This window comes from Chinchilla lanigera, unplaced genomic scaffold, assembly GCF_000276665.1.
Source record: "Chinchilla lanigera isolate Chin_1 unplaced genomic scaffold, ChiLan1.0 scaffold00064, whole genome shotgun sequence".
NCBI lineage: Eukaryota > Metazoa > Chordata > Mammalia > Rodentia > Chinchillidae > Chinchilla > Chinchilla lanigera.
The window spans coordinates 3,697,181-3,716,035 of record NW_004955465.1 but is presented as its reverse complement, the minus strand read 5'-3'; the positions used below and the strand labels follow the sequence as shown (position 1 = coordinate 3,716,035).

Genomic DNA, 18,855 nt, shown 5'->3' with positions numbered 1-18,855 from the left:
TTACACAAACCATATATATATGTAAATGATTAATGGATCAATAGGTGATAAGTCTATTTATAAAAATGACCAAAATGAGTTAACAGAGCAATGACAAGCTACTGAACACTACATTTCCCTGTTACTATTGTTAATCAACTATCAACATTTTGTGTATTTTTTCTTTTGTGGAATTAATGTATTCATAAGCACAAGTACTAAGTGAAACAAATATTACTCAGCTATGTTAGTAAACTTCTTAAACAAAAGCAGTACTGAAAAAAAGTAAAAACAAAAATATAAGAGCAATATAACATTAATATGTTCCTACCAGCTTGAACCACTGGCAGTACATGCATTACTGTCCCACTGTGGCTTGTACCACCCAAGCCGCCCACTAGAACAGTCGTGCCTGCATTACTAACGGTTCAGGGCCATCTGGCAGTGAGACATCCGCATTATGGCCCTAACATGAATGTATTAAGGAAAGTTTGTTTAAGCAGGCATGGTGGCACACACCTGTAATCCCAGCACTCTGGGAAGCTGAGGCAGGATGATTGCAAGTTTGAGTCCAGCCTGGGCAATTTAGCAACTTAGTGAGATTCTGTCTCAAAAAATAAAAAAGGGTTGATGATGTAGCTTGGAGCAAAAGGCCTTAGTGTCAAGCTGCAGCCTGGGGTGGGGTGGGGAGAGTTGATTTATAAACTAGGCATGGTGGTGCAGGTCTATAATCACAGTCCGTGCGAAGCTGGGGCAGGAGGATCACGAATTTGAGGGCGGCCTGGGCTACACAGAGAGACCTCATCTAAAAAAAAAAACCAAACAGTTTTTAAAGTTTATAAATAAAGAAAAGGCTGGTATTTCCTTCACTCACATTTCATATGCAAGTATTTGTTCTTGGTTTATTAACAGTGTACAATTTCTTATTCTTTTTGTTTTGTGTGTTAGTGACACAGGGAATTGAACCCAGAGCCTTCACACTATGCTACATCCCCAGCCTTTGTTTTGATATTTTAAAAAAAATTTGAGACAGGACTAGGTTTGGTGGTGCACCCCTGTAATCCTGGCACTCAGAATACTGTGGCAGGAGGATCACCGTGAGTTCAAGGCCAGCGTGAGCTACATAGTGCATTCAAGGACAGCCTGAACTACATAACAAGAGCCTGTCTCAAAACAAACAACAAAACATTTGAGACAGGGTCTCACTAAGTGGCTACATTGCCCATGTTGCGCTCGAACTTGTGATCCTCCTGCCTCAGCCTCCAAGAGCCACTGAGGTTACAAGTGCACAGCATCACCCCTAGCTGTGTTTTGTTATCTAAGGTCAGTTATTTGCAGCAGTGACTTTGCACCGTGAGGACTCTTGACAGTATGTGCAGAGACTTTATCTTCCCAGCTGAGGCTCTGGGGCTGCTACTGCGTAGAGGCCAGGCCTGCAGCTAAATGTGCCCCGTATCCGGGGTCTCCTCCCAACAAAGAGCGACCTGGCTCAGCTGTCAGCATTGCCATGCTTGAGAAATCTGCTGTGTGCTGAAAAACCAGTTTCTTCCACAGATCTATGGTCCCGTGATTTTACCAGGGAACTTACGTTGTCACTCACTTAGTGATAGTTATTTGCCAAGCACAGCACATGTCATATCTCACTTAACGCAGTCGGCTTTCTGTATCGACTGGCTCTGCATCTGCACATTCAACCAACTGCAGATCAAAAACGTCAGGAAAAAATAACTGCTCTGTTCCAAACATGTACAGAGTTCTTCTGGTCATTTCGGTCCTCCGTAAGTAACACTGCAGGCGGCTGTTGATGGAGCACTGACATTGTGCTGTTTCACAAGCCACCTAAAGGTGATTTAGAGTACCCGGAGCATGGATATGGGCTATATGCAAATACCATGCCTATTTATAGGAAGGGCAGAAGCACTTCAGACTTTTGGTATCCAGAAGAGTAGGGAGAACAGGGTCTCGGAACCAAGCTCCCAAGGGTACCAAGGGAAGACGGCACTAAACTCTGTAAGTGCTTAAAGGTTACCTCACCCCTGAGCCCGGCACAGTGGTGCATGCCTGTAATCCCAGCAGTCAGGAGGCTGAGGCAAGGGGATTGGAGTTTAAGGCCTGCCCAGACTATATAGCAAGACCTCTGTTGCAAAACAGGTGGGGGGTGTTAATTACACCATATCTTCAAGAGTTTAAGTCGTTGTTCAAGTTATACAAGGAGTTAACCACAAAGATTTGAAGTCCTGTCTAACTTCAGAGCCTGTTATAATGTAGTAAACAGCTTCATACACAGATGTCTCTGCACTTTAAAAATAATTTCATTATCTGGAAGGTATTGGTTTAACTGCAGAAGAGAATGGTAACTATGGTGGCTTTTCCTGCACGTCACCAAGCTCATTTTCTACCTTTGTCCCGGTTTCCAGCACCACCATTAAATTGTGAGAAACCACCAGGCAGGGTGGTGCATGCCTGTAATTCTAGCACTCTGGGAGGCTGAGGCAGGAGTTTCGCAGGTTTAAGTCCAGCATGGGTAGTTTAGCAAGATCCTGCCTCAAAATAAAAAATAAGGAGGGATAGGGGTGTAGCTCAGTGCTGAGGCCCTGGATTTAATCTGCAGTGCTTAAAAATAAATAAATAAAATTGTGAGAAACCTTTCAATACCCTCTTGCCAGCACTGCCTCCTTCACATTTGAAAACAATATCCCTTACTTACTTAATGAGTGAAAAGTGGAACTTGTTACCGCAGATCAACCTCCCAAAGTGAGGACCAAGGCGTGTGAGAATAAGAAGAAGCTGAGTCAGTATAAATAAAGCTTGTATTTCAAAGGATCAGGTTCATTTATTTAACAGACACAGTTATTTGACCAATAAAGGTTGGGCCCCAAGGAAAACAATTCCTGGTTACTCTGCGGACTTAATCTCAAAAGTTTTGTTTTCATAAGCCTATGAAGAGCAAATAGAAGAAATGGATTTTATAGTTCAGAGTGTTTTTTCTGATAACATTGGCAGGCTTCTTCTTGTCCCATCCTAGAGAGAATGAAAAATAGGCTCTTCTAGGGTACTTGTGGACTGAGGGTAGACTCACGTACCCATCTCCCCCATAACTGCCCTCCTAGCACTGACAAACAGGAGAGAAGATCACAACCGCAACAACAATAGAACCAAGTCCTGCTGGTTGTGGCAGTGCACTCCTGTAATCCCATCACTCAGGATGCTGAGGCAGGAGGACCACTGTGAATTCAAGGCCAGCCTGGACTACCCAGCAAGACCCTGTCTCAGAACCCCCCCACCAAAAAAGAGAGAGAGAACTGAGTCCAGAATTCACTGTAGTGGTTTCTTAACTACTAGAAATGAAACCAGACTGGACGGCAACATACAATAAACAAGTAAACTGCAGCCTAAGTATTGTTTGGTGAAACTTCTGTTCATTCGCATGTGTGCGAGACAGAGACAGATGATGCAATCTGGTTCCCTGTGGGTTGCCGTCTCCGCTGTAAACCACTGGCCAACCCGCCTACATCACTGGAGAGTGGGTCTTGGGAGTAAAGATGCCCAGCTGGTGTCTGGCAGGGCTAGCACGAGAACAAAGTTCCTCATCCCCAGGCCAGCCTCCGTGCCCTCCGGCGTGGCCTGAGACCAGTCTTGGAGGGAAAGGGGAAACATGCTTTCTCCTGGCTTCTGAGGAGCGGAGGGAGCAAGCAGAGCTTGGCACAGGGGTTGATGGCTTTCGGTCTGCGTGGATCTTTTATCCCACACTTGGATAGCAACGGTCCAGGCCCACAGTCCCGGCCCAATCCTGCCAGAGCTTTCTGTGCAGCGGGATTCTTTGTAAAAAGACAGCAAAGTAGAATTCACCTTGGTTTACGTTTGCCTCCCTCCCCTTCCACTTTGAGCTTTTCTTCTGGGAAGGTGCTAGCCATGGAAATAGTGGGCAGCTTCACCCCAGAGCTGCCTCTCCAGTACTTTTTGTTTGCTTGTTGTTGGTACTGGGAATTGAACTCAGGACCTTGTGCTTGCCAGGCAGGCACTTGTGCTGCTGAGCTATATCCCCAGCCCATCCAATCCTTTTTTATTTTTTGAGACAGAATTTTCCTGAGGTGCTCATTTGGGACTCAAACTTGGGATTCTCATGCCTCAGCCTACCTCAATGCTGAGATTATAGGTTTGTGCTACTGCAGCTGGCTAATAAATGTAATATTTTTATGCCCAAATATGGCTAATATTTAGACGTAGATGTGTTTGAGATCTGTCATCAAATAGAAAGCACAGAAGTTGAGATTTGGAATTTCAGTAGCCCGAGGTCAGAAGATGTATGTTTATTTGAAAGATAGGGGGTCATTAATTATTAATGTCACACTCTTTTCTCTGGAATAATAGGTCTTTCTGAGTAAGTTTGAGGTGATCAGTATTAATGAAAATGAAAGAGGAAGAAAAATGTCCTTTCAAAAATATAGTCACTTAAAGATTATGAGGTTTTGTCATGGAAATATTTTATTCACATTCTTCTGATGTAGTAATTTAATCTAAATACTCATAAATGCTGCACACACCAGCTAGTCTTGTTGATACAAGTAAAATAAACTAAATTCTTTTCCAGGCCTCTGTCCCCTGACCTCAACTTAACCAAGCCAAATTTCAATCTTTTTAACCTGTGTTAAGAGTAAAACAAGGCCGGGGGTAGTGGGGCACGCCTGTAATCCTAGCACTCGAGAGGCTGAGGCAGGAGGATCGTTGTGAGTTCGAAACCAGCCTGGGCTACAAAGTGAGCACAAGGCGAGCCTGAACTACATAGCGAGACCCTGCCTCAAAAAGACAAAAAAAGGAAAAAAACAAAATATAAAAAAAAGAGTAAAACAAGGACTCTTCCTTTTAGATAGGCAGACACTAAAAGACTGTTCAAGTATACAAGATAAAGCAATAAGTTATGTTACTTTAAAGTGTTTTTGCTGAATACTTTTCCTGACTACAAGAAAAGACTCCGTTGCCTTCAGAGCTGGGGTTAAAGATCCCTGCTATTTATAGGAAAGACTGGTAAAATTTAATTTTAGTTGGGAAACTTGGGTACAATTCCAGATTTAGATCATCACACAATTCTCATGTGACCACAGGGCAAAAGAATAGAGCTGCTTTTCTTCTGAACATGCATGTGGTCTTATGAATGTTTTGTAAAGAGGCAAAGGTCTTTGAAAGAAGTGAAGAGCGACTGGGCATGTAAAAGTATTGGTCTTGTCCAAATTTCTTTTTTTATTGGAAAAAGTACCAACATACTCAAGTAATCTTTTTCTTGCCAGTATGTGAATTGGCTTCTATTATTTGCTCCTTTAACAAATTACCACCAACTTATTTGCACAACCTACGTGTCGTGCCGTACAGTGCTGAGCTTAGGAGTCTGACACGGGCCCTTGGACTGCACTGAACCCCGAATTCTAGTTCAGAGAATTCTCCCTGTCTGGAGCTCAGTGGATGAACAACCTCCATTCCCCCATGCCCTGAAATGTGGCAGATTCTCGGGGTCCAGGGATCAGCGTGGGGCACCTCTGTCCACAAGTGTGTGTGTCTGGGGGTGGGGACATTATCTGCCTGCTACTGTGTGTCGTTCCAGTGTTAAGAGAATCATCCCAAAGAGGCCTGTTGCAGTTTGAGTCTAGACATCTGTGTACTGTCGTCACCTCCGATAGGTTCCGATTCCATTACTCACTTGGGAAAAGCACAGCAGCTCTTATGAGGCAAAGGATTCCTCTTTTAGTTGCCCTGATATTCCCTTATATAGCACTCCTTTGCCAGTAATGATTTTTGTCATTATCTTGTTATAACTACCCTGTATGTCCAGGCCCATGCCTGTAGTCTCAGCAATCTAGAAAGCTGAGGTTGGGGGATCACAAGTGTGAGCCCAGCCTGGTGCAGTTTAGTACTTTAGAGACATCCTGTCCTCACAATACAAAATTTGCAAAGGGCTCACAACGTAGCCAAGTGCTGACGCTCTGAGTTCAATCTCTAGTAGTGCAGACAAATAATACCAAACAAAAACTGTCCTGTATGGCTAAGTGGACCTTAACCTCTGTGACCTACCCAAAATTTATCAAGCTGGAGAGGGCTGCAATGGCCTAGCCTTGTGTCTCAAGTCGGGTGATTTTTTTTCCCCCCTTCCCCTGTGGCAGTGTCTGCTGGGATTTTGGTTGTCACAGCTGGGGGATGGTGCTATTAGTATCTAGTGGGTAGAGACCCGGGAGTGCCACCAGCTACCCTGCAGTACACACGGCAGCCCCCTCCGCACAGAACTGCCCATCCCAAAGCAGTGCCGAGGTGGAGAGACCCTCACTTGGAAACATGGCAGAGGAAGGCACCCCCTCCCCATCTTGTTTGTTTTTCAGGTTCATTCTTTACACCTCAAAGAATTAGATATTGCCGGGCATGGTGGCACACACCTATAATCCCAGCACTCGGGAGTCTGAGGCAGGAGGATTGTTGCAAGTTTGAGACCAGCCTGGGTTACAAAGTGAGCTCAAGACCAGCCTGAACTACATAGCGAACTACATGTCTCAAAAAGACCAAAAAAAAAAAAAAGAATTAGATATTATACTAATTAGCTATAATAACTAATTAGTGATTTAATATTAGTATGCTGATTAGAATTGGATTCATATATTGATTGAATTAGATGTTACATCATTCAGGTAATGAGTCAGCAAATAATGTATGCGCAAATGATCAATTGGAGCTTGGCATGGTGGCACATACCTATAGTTCAAGCTACTTGGGAGGCTGAGGCAGGAGGATCACTAGAGCCCAGGCTAGCCTGGGCAACACGGCATGACCCTATCTCAAAAAACCAAAACAAAACAAAAACCACAAGATCAAATGGAGGAAAGAAGATATGTGGACTGCTGCACTCTAGTCTGTGTGAAGTGCGACGGGTATGTCCTAAAAGAGAAGCAGCGCTTTCAGGCTTCCTGGGTGGAGCCGTTGTCTCCCATCCTGATCCTCATCTCTTCTTTATCAATGGCACAGGTGTCCCTGGCTCTATGCCCAATGCATCCTGGACTGGAAACCTCCGAGCTGTGAAGTGGATCGACATGGAAGATAAACACGGAGGCTGCCACGGTGAGGCACTGATTTCATGCTTTCAAGCCATGCCATTCGGTGTCTGTCTGAGGGCAGCTCCGCCACCCGGGGCATCACGGGGAGAGAACCGTGACCGGGTTTAGCCTGCCGCCGTCTCCATTCTCTCCCTTGGTAGCTCCTCTGCGAGGCGGGTAAGGCGAGGGTAGACTGGGCTGGCGTTGTTATGTCTGGGATTCATGGCTGACTGCTCCAGCGAGGTCTTAGTTTCAGGGAAACAGTAGTTCCCACAAAGAGAGGACAGGCTCCAAGACCTAGTCTCTTCACGGCAAGTTTAAGTATCTCACAGACATTCTCCAGCTTTGAATTACCTAGGGACTAGCAGAAGTCGTTTCAAATTATAATACTACTTCCTTCTGGCTACTGTCCACTCTCTCACGTGTTAGCCCTCAAACCCCTTTGGGGGTGGAGCTGTAAGGAGAGGTCTTGTTCTCCCCACCGAGCACCCTGGGTCCTCGTCCCTCACGCCAGCCTGTGCTTCCGCTGGGATAGGACTGGAGAGCTGCGGGAGTGCGGGCACGATGCTGTGTGACACTAGGGAGAGAGGGCCCTCTTCCACATGGGCAAGACCTGGAAGCCCTGGGACATTTCCATGTCCGTAGCGTACTGTGGAGTAGGACTGACAGCGGTCCTGGCACTCTTTCTGTGCCAAGTCTTTCCGGGCACACAGTGGGCATGGCCCGTGCATTAGGCTGCTGAAGCTGCCATCACAACGCAGCAGACAGGAGTCGGTGTTCTCCGGGTTCTGGAGGCTGGAAGGCCACGGCCAAGCATCCGCATAGCGGCTTCTTTCTGAGGCTTCACCTTTGGATTGCAAATGGCCGTCTTCTCCCCAGTCCTCACGTGGTCCTTCCACTGTCTGTATCCTGATGCCTCTTCTCGTAAGGACTCCCCCTCATTGCCCCCTCTTACCTTAATTACCAGTTTAACCACCCTACGTCCGCTCTGGGGTGCTGGGCATTAGGAGTCTGGGGATTTGGAGGGGCACGCGGCAGAGCCCATAACAGCTTGCAGCAAACCTGCTCCGTGATTGAGTGAGTGAGAACGTGGCGATTTTGCCTTCTCTGCCTGTGGTGAAAAAGCTTTGCTCCCATTCTCCAGCCTGGCGCTTCACTCACTCCTTTGTCTCATCTGCACCTGTTCCCAGTGGGAACTCCAGCTTTCTACTTCTCTGCAGCTCCCTGTTACCCCTGGCCTCTTTCGCATGCCTGACGCTGGTGCTAGAGGACATCACCATGACTAGGGCCCCGGAGCGCCCACCGCACCAGGAGATACTTCCGCAGTCTCCGTGCCCAGGCCCCATCCCACTAGAGGGGGAGCCCGGAGGCCCCGCAGGCCTGTGTTTTTGTGGGGACCCTGACTGATCACTGACAGGTGGGGGTCACGAGAGTTGGCTTTTGCGAGGAACCTACCTAAGTGTGCAGTCTGAAGCCCAAGCCTCCGGTTTTTCTTTCGTTGCCTACCCTGCCAATGCGTGCCTATAAGCTTACAGTTAAGGGCACAGAGATTTCCCTCCAGATCACTGTGCAGGAGAAAGAAAATGCAAAACCCACAGGCCGCAGAGCCCTGTGGGCAACGCAGTGACCCAGTAACACACACGCCCCCACCTGCCCGGGTTAGGTCGTGTTAGTGCTGCAGTCTTGTGGATTTTCAATCCTGCGAAGTACTGCAGACTTGATCAGTTAAAACAGCTTTGTCATTTGACTCTGGTAAAAAATCTCCAAGGACTCGCCACATCCAAAGGGTGAAAGGTTGAAGCCTTCCTTCCCTGTCAGTCTCCCAGGGTTCTGTCATGTGCCAGGGAGAGCCGCGGGGAGTGGTTCCAACTTCCTGCCGGCCCCATAGTCCTTATTCCAGCAGGAAACTCACCTCTGCACTCTTTCCTTCAGTCCACCCAAAACTTTGTCCCTTCTCCCCATGTCCCCAGTTCTGCCAATCCGTGAATTCTCCACCCACCTTCTCCATCTTTTTATTTAACAATTGTTAACTTAAAACACCCAGGACTTACCAGCCCTTGCCGCGGATGGGAAGAATGCAGGTGTGAATTAAATGCTCTGAAATCCTACCCCAGGGATGACCGTCTAGGCTGAGTACAAAGCAGAGAGAGCCTGAGCAAAATGATTTTCCTGCGCCGCAGCGATACGAGTTCCCAAGGAGATTACATGAGGAAGAGGGCGAGGCGGTCGGGGAAAGCCTCACCGAGGAGGCGGCCATGAAGCAGAGACTGGGGTTGCGCGCAGGGGGCCTGGGTTCCGGGCTGCAGCGTGGTCCGATTCGGGTGCTGGGCCCGGAGCCCACGTGGCCGGAGCGACTGACCCAGGGCACCCCGGGGAGAGGCGGGCCCAGCAGGGCAATGAATGAGCCGAGTCTGGAGGCTGGGGTGCCACTGTTCACGTCTGGAGCCGGGCGACGCGGCCGTGAGTGCCGTCTGGCCGTGCTGGCGGGCTGAGAGGGAAGCGGGGGAGCCCCCTCTGGGGGGCCCCATTCAGATCAGAAGCCGGGAGTGACTTGGTCCGGGGTGAGAGGGCTCAGATTGCGTTCACAGCACATTTTAGAGGTGGGAAAACGGGGCAGCGCCCGGGGCACTGAAGAGTGTGGCAGACTTCGAGGCGGGGGTCTTAGGGGCAGGTGACCATCAGGGCTGAGGTCAGGGATGCGCATCCCACGCCGAAGGGGAGACACAGCGTCCTCTCTGATTCTCGCCGCTAACACCTGGATTGCCTGGTGACACCTGTTACGCTGCATGCTTGCGTTATTGCTGTTGTTACTGGTTGAGATAGGATCTCAGTATGCAGTCCAGGCTGTCCTCGAACTCACGGCAGGCTTCCTGCCTCACCCTCCCGAGTGCCGGGGTTGCAGGTGCCATCGCACCCAGCCGCCTTGTGTACCTCTCGACCTCCGAAGCAGAGTTTAGGCTCCTCGGGGCCGGGATGCCGGAACCTTATTCCACGGGAGTCTCAGCACACTTGGCACAGGTCTCCCAGTCAGGTCAGTCGTACCTGCCTGACTCCCCACCCTGACTTCTGAACACAAGCGTGTTCTGACTGTTTTTGTTCTCCCTTGCAGGCCACTATGTACACGGCATTTGTATCTATGGAAACGGAGACTTAAAGTGGCTGATGAATTCGCCCAGCCTGTTCGCTAACAAGTTTGAGCTCCATACCTACCCCCTCACTGTGGAGTGCCTGGAACTGAGGCTTCGGGAGAGAACCCTTAATCAGAGTGAAACTGCCATACAACCCAGCTGGTACTTCTGACGGCAGCAGCTCAGGCCTGAAGGGAAACTGCAGCTGGCAGGAGGAGCCTGGCTCTGCGGGAGACTTTTGCCTGGGCGATGTTCAGGGTCACAAGACTACGGGAGTGATTTCAGGCCTGGCACCGTAATTAGACTCGAAATACCCACTGGACGCTGTGAAGGATGCCGGTAGCTGTGTGGAGCAGTCCTGGCACTTTGGCCGGTCTGGCAGTTTCTTGGTGCCCCCTCTGGGTTAGGCGTTGTTCTGATCAGTGGTAAACTGAAATGTCACCTGATCATTGCACAAGATGTGCCTCGTAGTAATATGTCCCAGAGGAGAGAGAATGGTAGGTCACACTGCAGGAACATGGGAATTGAGTTTCTTTGGAAAAGGACTTCGAGGACACATCAGCAGCCTCTACCCCGGCTTACGCACACACAGGCAGAGGCTGACTCCCTTCCGTAGGGCAGATCTCTTTCCCAAGGTCCAACACTAGCGCGTCACTCCGCCTGGGTCGGGAGCTGTGTGTGCAGTTAAACCACTAAAAAACAAGAGACGGCAGCCACCGCTGCTGCCACTGCTGCTGCAAGGAAAAGACCTCCGCAACACAAAACAACTCTGCTGAATGTGCAAGGCTGATTTTCTTCCGTGCTGCCTTTCCAGAGAGCTGAGAAGCCCCCCGAGGATGAAGCTGCCTTGCCAGCAGGCGGCACATGTCCAGCTTGGAGTCAGGGACGCCTTAAAGCGAACAACTTCTCTGACTCCTCCCCCAGTGTTACTCTCCTAGCAAAAGAGAGACCAGACCCACTCCGCAAGGCTTCGCCACGGAAGTCATCCTCTGAGCAGCTTGATGAGCCCACGCTGAGGGTGCCTCCTTCTGAGAGTTCCCGTTGCGGGCAAGCCCCTGCCCCTCACCCCCACTCACTCATTCAGCCCACGTCCAATACATGTGGAGGGCCTGGGGTCCTCTGGATGTGTGCCAGGACGCGAAGGAAAGCAAGACAGAAGCTTTCACTCTGCAGCTCTTGGAAATGAAGCTGGGTGTGATCTTAGCTCGTTGGGAGGCTGAGATGAGAGGATGCCCTGAGTCTTTACCCCAGGGCCACACACACACACACACACACACACACACACGGCACATCTCTTGGGAGTCCTATTAACATTGGGTAGCCTGCTGTGGAGAATCTTACGAAGTGATTGTATTTAACGCATTCGTAAGTGTGATCATATATTGTGATTTCAGACGAAGGAGAGGGGTTCTCACCAGGTGAGAGTTACATCAGATTATTCAGGAGGAAGTGGCAGGGAGGAGACAGCCTCTCTCAGCCTGCTGCATTCTAGCTATTCCGCTGGCTTCCTCTTCCTCATTCCATTCAGACCTCGCAAAGGTCTCACACGGTTCTTGCAGTCACCCCTGTTTTGCAGATGAAGCAACTGAGGCTTAGAGAGATTGACATGCATCAGGGAGCTAATTCTCTGGCTGAGAATTGGATACTCTTACTGGTCTTCTCAGTTCATTTCCTGAGGTGGAGTATCGAGAGAAGGTGAAATAAAGCCATATTTAATATAACAGAGCAGGTAGATCTTAAGAATGGTCTCAGTGTTAATATTGAGAAAAAGTCCTGGCACCTCAGAAAAATGTGAAGTCTACTTTAGTATTCCTCTAGTCCCGAGCTCCTGAATATTTATTTATTCTAATGAGAAGCACATAGCATAACTGATGATACATTTAATTAACACAGTTTTATTTTTTCTATGATTGTACCTGTTGAATGTTAATCATATTTAAAGGGAAAGACTTTGATGTAAAACTTTTTCCTGCTGCTGGAGAAAGGGGAATTGCATGGGGGATGGAAGGGTGGAAGGGTAGAGCGTGCGGTCCAGGCCAGGGGTGAAGGCTAATAGCTGTCTCTTTTCAGCTAATGATTTGAATGACCGTGCCTGGGAAGAGGAACTATTTTACACTGGATCTTTCTCATGTAGCATGAGAAATTTTTCTGGAACAGAAGATGTTTACATGTCTGTCGGCCATCTCTGTGTAGCTTACGTCCTCGTCGTATGAAGAGTGGAGTGTTTGGACTGGTGGAGTGTTTGCCCGCCAGCCCACGTCCTGTCCTGAAACTACTGTAGCCACCTTTGTTTTTGGTGATGTTCTGGTCCCCTCCCCTCAAATAAATTAATACCTTGTTTTTCCACTTTGGGGGCTATTGTGCATGCTTATTCGATGGTTGGTTACAATCTGCAAAAGAACATGTTACACAGCAATTCCCCCAGCATGATAAAAAGAAAAGGGGTTAGGGTGTAGCTCAGTGGTAGAGCACATGCCTAGCATGCACAGGGCTCTGGGTTTGATTCCCAGCACTGCAAAAAGAAAAGACAGTGCATCCATCCATGCATACCCTTCTGACAATCCCACTCACTGGGAAGAATTAAACTTTCCCTTGTGGTAGTTGGGGAGAGAAATGGGGAGTGACAGAGAAGAGAGTGAAGCAGAAGATCAGTATTGTTTAAAGTATGTACAACTATTTTAAGAATTGGCGCAAGAATAAGTTTGGGTTTTTTTTTCTGGTACCAGGAATCGAACTCACGACCTTGCACTTGCCAGGCAGGTGCTGTGCCACTGAGCTATATCCCTGGCCCAGGAATAAGTTAATATTTTCCTGACTTATATTCATTCTTTTGCTTGAAGATACAGTTCAGGAAAATAATTCATGTTAAAATTATCATAATTATTTATCAAATGCTAAAGCATTTGAACAGCAGCACTTCAGCTAAAAGTTTGTTAAATAAGTACTGTCTCCAGTGAGCACATGGAGACTTATAACTAGGGCTTCTTACACACCATTTAAAAAAAAAAAATTCTTTTTTTTGAGACAGGTCTCACTATGCAGTTCAGGCTGGCCTTGAGCTCACTTTGTAGCCCCGGCTGGTCTCACACTCGGCAATGATCCTCCTGCCTCAGCCTCCTGAGTGCTGGGATTACAGGTGTGTGCCACCACGCCCAGCCTTACACACCATTTTTAAATGAAAAAAATATTTTTTTTTTTTTTGAGACAGGATCTCACTATGTAGCCCAGGCTACCCTCGAACTTGCAGTGATTCTCCTGCCTCAGCCTCCCAGTGCTAGGATTACAGGTGTGTGCCACCATGCCCGGTTTATTGAAAAGTATTCAAACTATAAAAGCAATAAAAAATTCAAACTATAAAAGTAATAAAAATATATGCTCATAGGATGGAAAGATACAAAATCTAGAGTAAAAGTGAAATGATACAGAACATACGATAAAAAGGAAGGCTGGAGTATAGCTCAGTGCCAAGCACTTGCTTAGCACCCTTACAAAGGGGGAGGTAATGACTATGGTTCTCAGAGGTAGTAGCTTCCAGGCTGTATCTTCCTAGGTACCTTGTCAGTGTAGTGACACGGTATATGCATACATCTTACAGCAGTGCTGTCCAGTAGAATTTCTACCATGGTGAAAATGTTTTTGCGTCTGTACTACCTATATGGTAATCGCATGCATCGAGCACTTGAAATGAAGCTAGTGTCTTTCAGCATGATTGAGAAATGTTATTATTATTTAGCTTTAGTTACTTTACCAGCCACACGTGACTATTAGTACTGGATGGCATAGCCCTGTAGTAGACATCAGTTATGCCTATGTGTTTATGTGGAAATACACGCACTAGCATTTTTTTTCAAGGTGAGAAAGCTACATGGATACATAATATAAATATTTTTTTGCAACGTGTTATTTTGGACTTGGACCTTTTTTTTCCCCTTGCTACTGAGGACTGAACCCAGGGCCTTCACACTGAGCTGCACCCTTGGCCCTTTGTCTTTTATTTTGATTCATATCTTCTTTTTTGTTTGTTTGTTTGTTTTTTGTTTTTTTTTTCTGGTACCGGGAATCGAACTCACAACGTTGTGCTTGCCAGGCAAGCGCTGTGCCACTGAGCTAAATCCCCAGCCCCTGTCTTTTATTTTGAGATGGCCCAAGTCACTAAGTTATCCAGGCTGGGCTTGAGCCAGCAATCCTCTTGCCTCAGCCTTCTGAAGTGCGAGGTTACGGGCATGCACCACCATCCCTGGCTATTTTAGACCTTTTGAAAATACACTTTTTATTTTAGAATAGCTAGAAGAAAATGCAGAGATAATACCCGTATTTAGTTCCCCCTATTAATATTACATTAGTACTGTACACTAGTTACAATTAATGATCCAATGTTGACATTGTTATTGACTAAACTTCATCCCTGAGATTTCCTTACTTTGCACCCCTCCCCCTCAGTTCCAGGAGCCCGTGTTAGGCTTAACTGTCATCATTTCCACAGGCTTCTGGTGTTGACGACAGCAATTTTGTGGAACATTGATCACACACTTTGCAAAATGCTCTCAAATTCATTTTGCCTGATGTTTCTCTCAGTTCAGCTGGATTTGGGGCTTAAGGAAAGAACACTGCTTCACTCAGGAGCCGTTTCTGGCACACCGTGTCCAGGCTCCATGCTGTCAGCTTACCTCCATGAAGGTTGACCTGCACCACCCGGCTGCGCTAGTGTTTGCCCCATCCTGCTCCTGTGTTATGAGTGACACCTTTCTGACCTCTGCACATCAGTCTTTGGACGGAAGTCACGATCAGTAGGGTTACTACTGCAGGGGTGGGGAATTACGCCGTACCTCTTTTAGAGGAGAGCATGATACAAATTATTTGCAATCCTCTATACAGATTTGTCTCCTTGCCCCATTTTAAGTTTTTATTCAGGCAATTATTTAAATCAGTATGGCTGAGATATTTCTTTCATACTTTGGATAATGATCCAATACTGGTCAATCCATTTATCCTGGTGACCAGAGCCTCAGACCCCACAGTTGAGGGTCTGGTCTCCTCCCTGGGTAAGTCATCCAGACCATGTGTGCCCGCAAAGGAGCAGGGGCTCCGAGCCAGGGATAGGAGGAGGAGGTGCTGGGACTTCGAACCTCCACACCAGCTGCAAAGTACGGGCTGTAGGCCTTCCTGCTCATTCCCTTCTATGTGTGTTCCCCAAGATTCTGACAGCTCTTGGAGAAGCTGCTCCCCAAACGTACACAAAGAAATGGATGTAAAACCTCAGTCAGCCTGAACTGCATAGCGAGACCCGTCTCAAAAAGACAAGAAAAAAAAAAATCTTTCAGTATGGACTGCAGTGGATGTGGCAGTTCGGTGTGCTTCACTGACACGGTTGTTCTGCGCAAGTCTTTCACGTGTCGCGTTATACTTACTGCCATGCGTTTTTACAGGGTGTGTGCGCGCGCACGTGCGTGTGGCGTGCGCGTGCCTGCTCGGAGGAACTTCTTGTTACGAACACTTCGTTAATTTAAAGGAAAGCAACTGATTTGGTTATTACATGTGGGCACCTTATTGCACGTTTTCATCATTTCAAATAGTTTCCCATGGGGCTGGGGATTTAGCTCAGTGGCACAGCGCCTGCCTGGCAAGCGCAAGGTTGTGAGTTCGATTCCTGGTACCAGAAGAAAAAAACAAAAAACAAACGAAAAACCAATAGTTTCCCATGTGGTACATGTCACATTCTCTGGTATTTATCTGTACATAACAGTTTCGCTTCTTTCTCAATATTAAGTCATCCCTCGCTATCTCGTATTGATAGAAATTTGCAATGAGATTCTGAAAGGCAGCAGGGGCAGCCCCTCCTCTTGTGCTCCCTACATTAAAGGGAACGTTAAGTGAGCGTGTGTGGTGGAGATTTGATGTAAGTATTGGGAAATCTACTTCACTGCTTTAAAAATAAGAATGCCAAAAAAATAATTATTTTAAATTGTAAAAAATCCCAGGTGCTATGTCGTTTTTGTTGCCTGATGGAAATATGGGTAATTTGAGTTTTATAAAAAAAATTTTTTTCGGGGGCCGGGAGTATAGCTCAAGGGCATAAGTGCCTGCCTGGCAAGTGCAAGGTCCTGAGTTCGATTCCCAGTACCACAAAAAAAATTTTTTTCTTTCCACATATTCCTTCAAAAGGTGAGGGAAAAGGTTGCTCCTCTTCCTTTTTGTTTTTGGTTTTTCCCCGGTACCAGGAACCGAACTCACGACCTTGCGCTTGTCAGGCAGGCGCTTTGCCGCTGAGCTAAATCCCCAGCCCCCCTTTTTTTTAAACAGCTGGAATTTGGTAGGGTAGCATCTGTCTAGTGAGATACTGGAGCACAAACGTGGGTGTATAAACCCTTGGGTTTGGAGGAGACTAAGGCTCTTATTAAAAGTGTTCCCTTTTCTGACCAGCGTGGTCTAAGGTGAGAGGGTCAGCCCAATTGGAGATGACGACTGTGGTCAGCTGTCTGTGAGGGCGGAGTTCTGACCTTGGAACTAGCATGTCTTTGAGAGCAGGAAGGTACAGGCGAAGCTGGCCATGCTTGCCTTTCCATGGTATATAGGTTTTGTGTTACTGTAATGGAAGACCTGATGCTGGGTCACCTTTTAAAGTGAAGAAGCTTACTTATAGTTTTAGAGGATTAAAGGTCAGCAGCCCCATATGGTGCCTCTGGTGAGGGCCTCCTGGTGGAGGGGGTCGCAGAGGGGGGGAATCTTACTGCAAGGTAGGAAGCCAGAGAGAGACTGGGGCCCCACCCTCTCCGAAGGCATTTCCTCAAATCGGTCTGGGGAGCTCCTACTAGGCCCCCACTTCTTGAAGTTCCCTCCACCTGTCACCTCACCACTGAGGTCCAAGCTTGCCACACACAGTCCTCAGGGAACAGGGCACAGCACACAAAGCCGCAGGCAGCCAGAGGGCAGGTCAACGCTCCGGGTCCTGCCTAAGGTCAGAAGGCTCCCCTGGCCTGGGGCAGGGCGCTGGGGGCTGTCAGATGCCTGAGGAGAACAATCCCCAGGAAGGACCATCCCAGGAAAGGAAGCAAAATTGAGAAATCCGCAGTCAGCATTAAGTGTCACGCTGCAAAAGCGAACCCCAGGCATAATACGATGAACAACCGAGGCTGCCGGGAGAGATCATCAACACGTGTGAGATTACAGCGAATCACGTCAAGTTCGGCCATTGCCTATAAGCCAGGTACAAATGCAGGTGGTTTAAAGTTTTGTTTTGAAATAATTTTAGACTTAGAAAAAAGTTGCGAATGCAATACAGAGTTCTCACAGATCCTTCCGCCCCTCCTCAGGCTGCTGTTGTACGTAGCCGAAGCTCAGAGGTCAAAACCAGCTTTGTATTCAGTTCAGCTCTAGCCGCGTGTTGAGCTGGGGCCAACGGACATTTAGCTTTGTCCAGGACAGACCTGACGGGCCAGGTGAGTCCCTGTAATATGCGGACACCACCTAGACCAGACGACAGCAGTGCTCTGACCTCAAGTCGGATTTCCTGCTGAAAGTTGTACTGTGCTGCTATGGCGCGAATATCTGTGTGCCTCCAGAAGTCACCTGCAGAAAGGGACCCAACCACCAGGGTGAGGCTGTTAGCCCTTTTAAGAGTCCTCAGGGCCACCACGTGTGAACACAGCAACGGGATACCATCTATGCACAAGGAGCCGGGGCCCCTGGTGTCCTCCTCCCACCGCCAACTGCCAGGGACACTTCTAAGTTCTGAGGCCCCGGTGCCTGGTATCGTCATCACAGCAGCCCTGACAGACTGACGGTGGAAGGGAAACCTCTGTACCTTCTCCATTTTGACTATGGAAAGGAGATAAAAGCAGAGAGGCAAGAGGAGAGCTGGAGCCACAGCACTAAGAAAGTGGCAGAGAAGACCACGTGGTTAAAATGTAACTTGTGACCTCGAAGGGCACTGGTTGAAAACTCTTGGGTCAGATTTATTTTTCTCGGATTCACTTCCTTGCTAATTAGATTTAATGGGTCACAGACACCCTGGTTCCTGCCGCATCTACACATTTAACCGCTGGTGCCTGGCACCTTCAGCCTCTCGCCTGCCGCAGCTCCCGGGCAGGGGAGGCCAGGTAAAGCCCTGCTGAGCATTGCCACGGTGGTGCCATGCTGCGGAGAGCTGTCCAATGAGACTCGCTAGGGAGCACCCAGCGCAGGAGAAGAAGCTTGAAGAATAACCACAGTAAGCGCAGGAAGGTCTTCGGGAATAACATGCAGAAAGCCGCAGTCACTTAAACATGAGATGGAGCTGTTTGAACATCACAGGAATATTTGAAACGTGGGGAATTTCCTCAAACACTGATGTGATTGCTTTGCGTGGAATTTTCCTGTATGGACATGTGATGGAGAGGCTTTTCTAAGCAGGGTAGAATCAGGGGGATAATGTCATCTGAAAAACTTTCACAGATACAAAACTGGAGGCAAGACCTAGAATTGTTTTTGTAGGGCTTGGGAACAGGAAGATTCCATTCACTCTTTTCCATATTTAGCTGGGTGTAGTGGCACATGCCTGTAATCCCAGCACTCAGGAGGCTGAGGCAGGAGGATTGCCATGAGTTCAAGGCCAGTGGATTGCTGTGAATTTGAAGCCAGCCTGAGCTTCATAGTAAATTCAAAACCAGCCTGAACTACATGGTGAGACTCTGTCTCAAAAA

The 18,855-nt window shown here is 47.8% G+C and overlaps 1 protein-coding gene across 1 annotated transcript in view; it reads left to right on the top strand.

The window, feature by feature from the left end:
* LOC102022480 (N-acetyllactosaminide beta-1,6-N-acetylglucosaminyl-transferase) overlaps positions 1-12,523 on the top strand; it is a 36,844-nt gene extending 24,321 nt beyond the window's left edge. The window contains exons 2-3 of the mRNA XM_005398839.2: positions 6,982-7,074; positions 10,159-12,523. Coding sequence (XP_005398896.1) covers positions 6,982-7,074; positions 10,159-10,349 — 284 coding nt within the window. The 3' untranslated portion in view covers positions 10,350-12,523. The remainder of the gene's footprint in view (positions 1-6,981; positions 7,075-10,158) is intronic.
* The last annotated feature ends 6,332 nt before the right edge of the window (positions 12,524-18,855 follow it).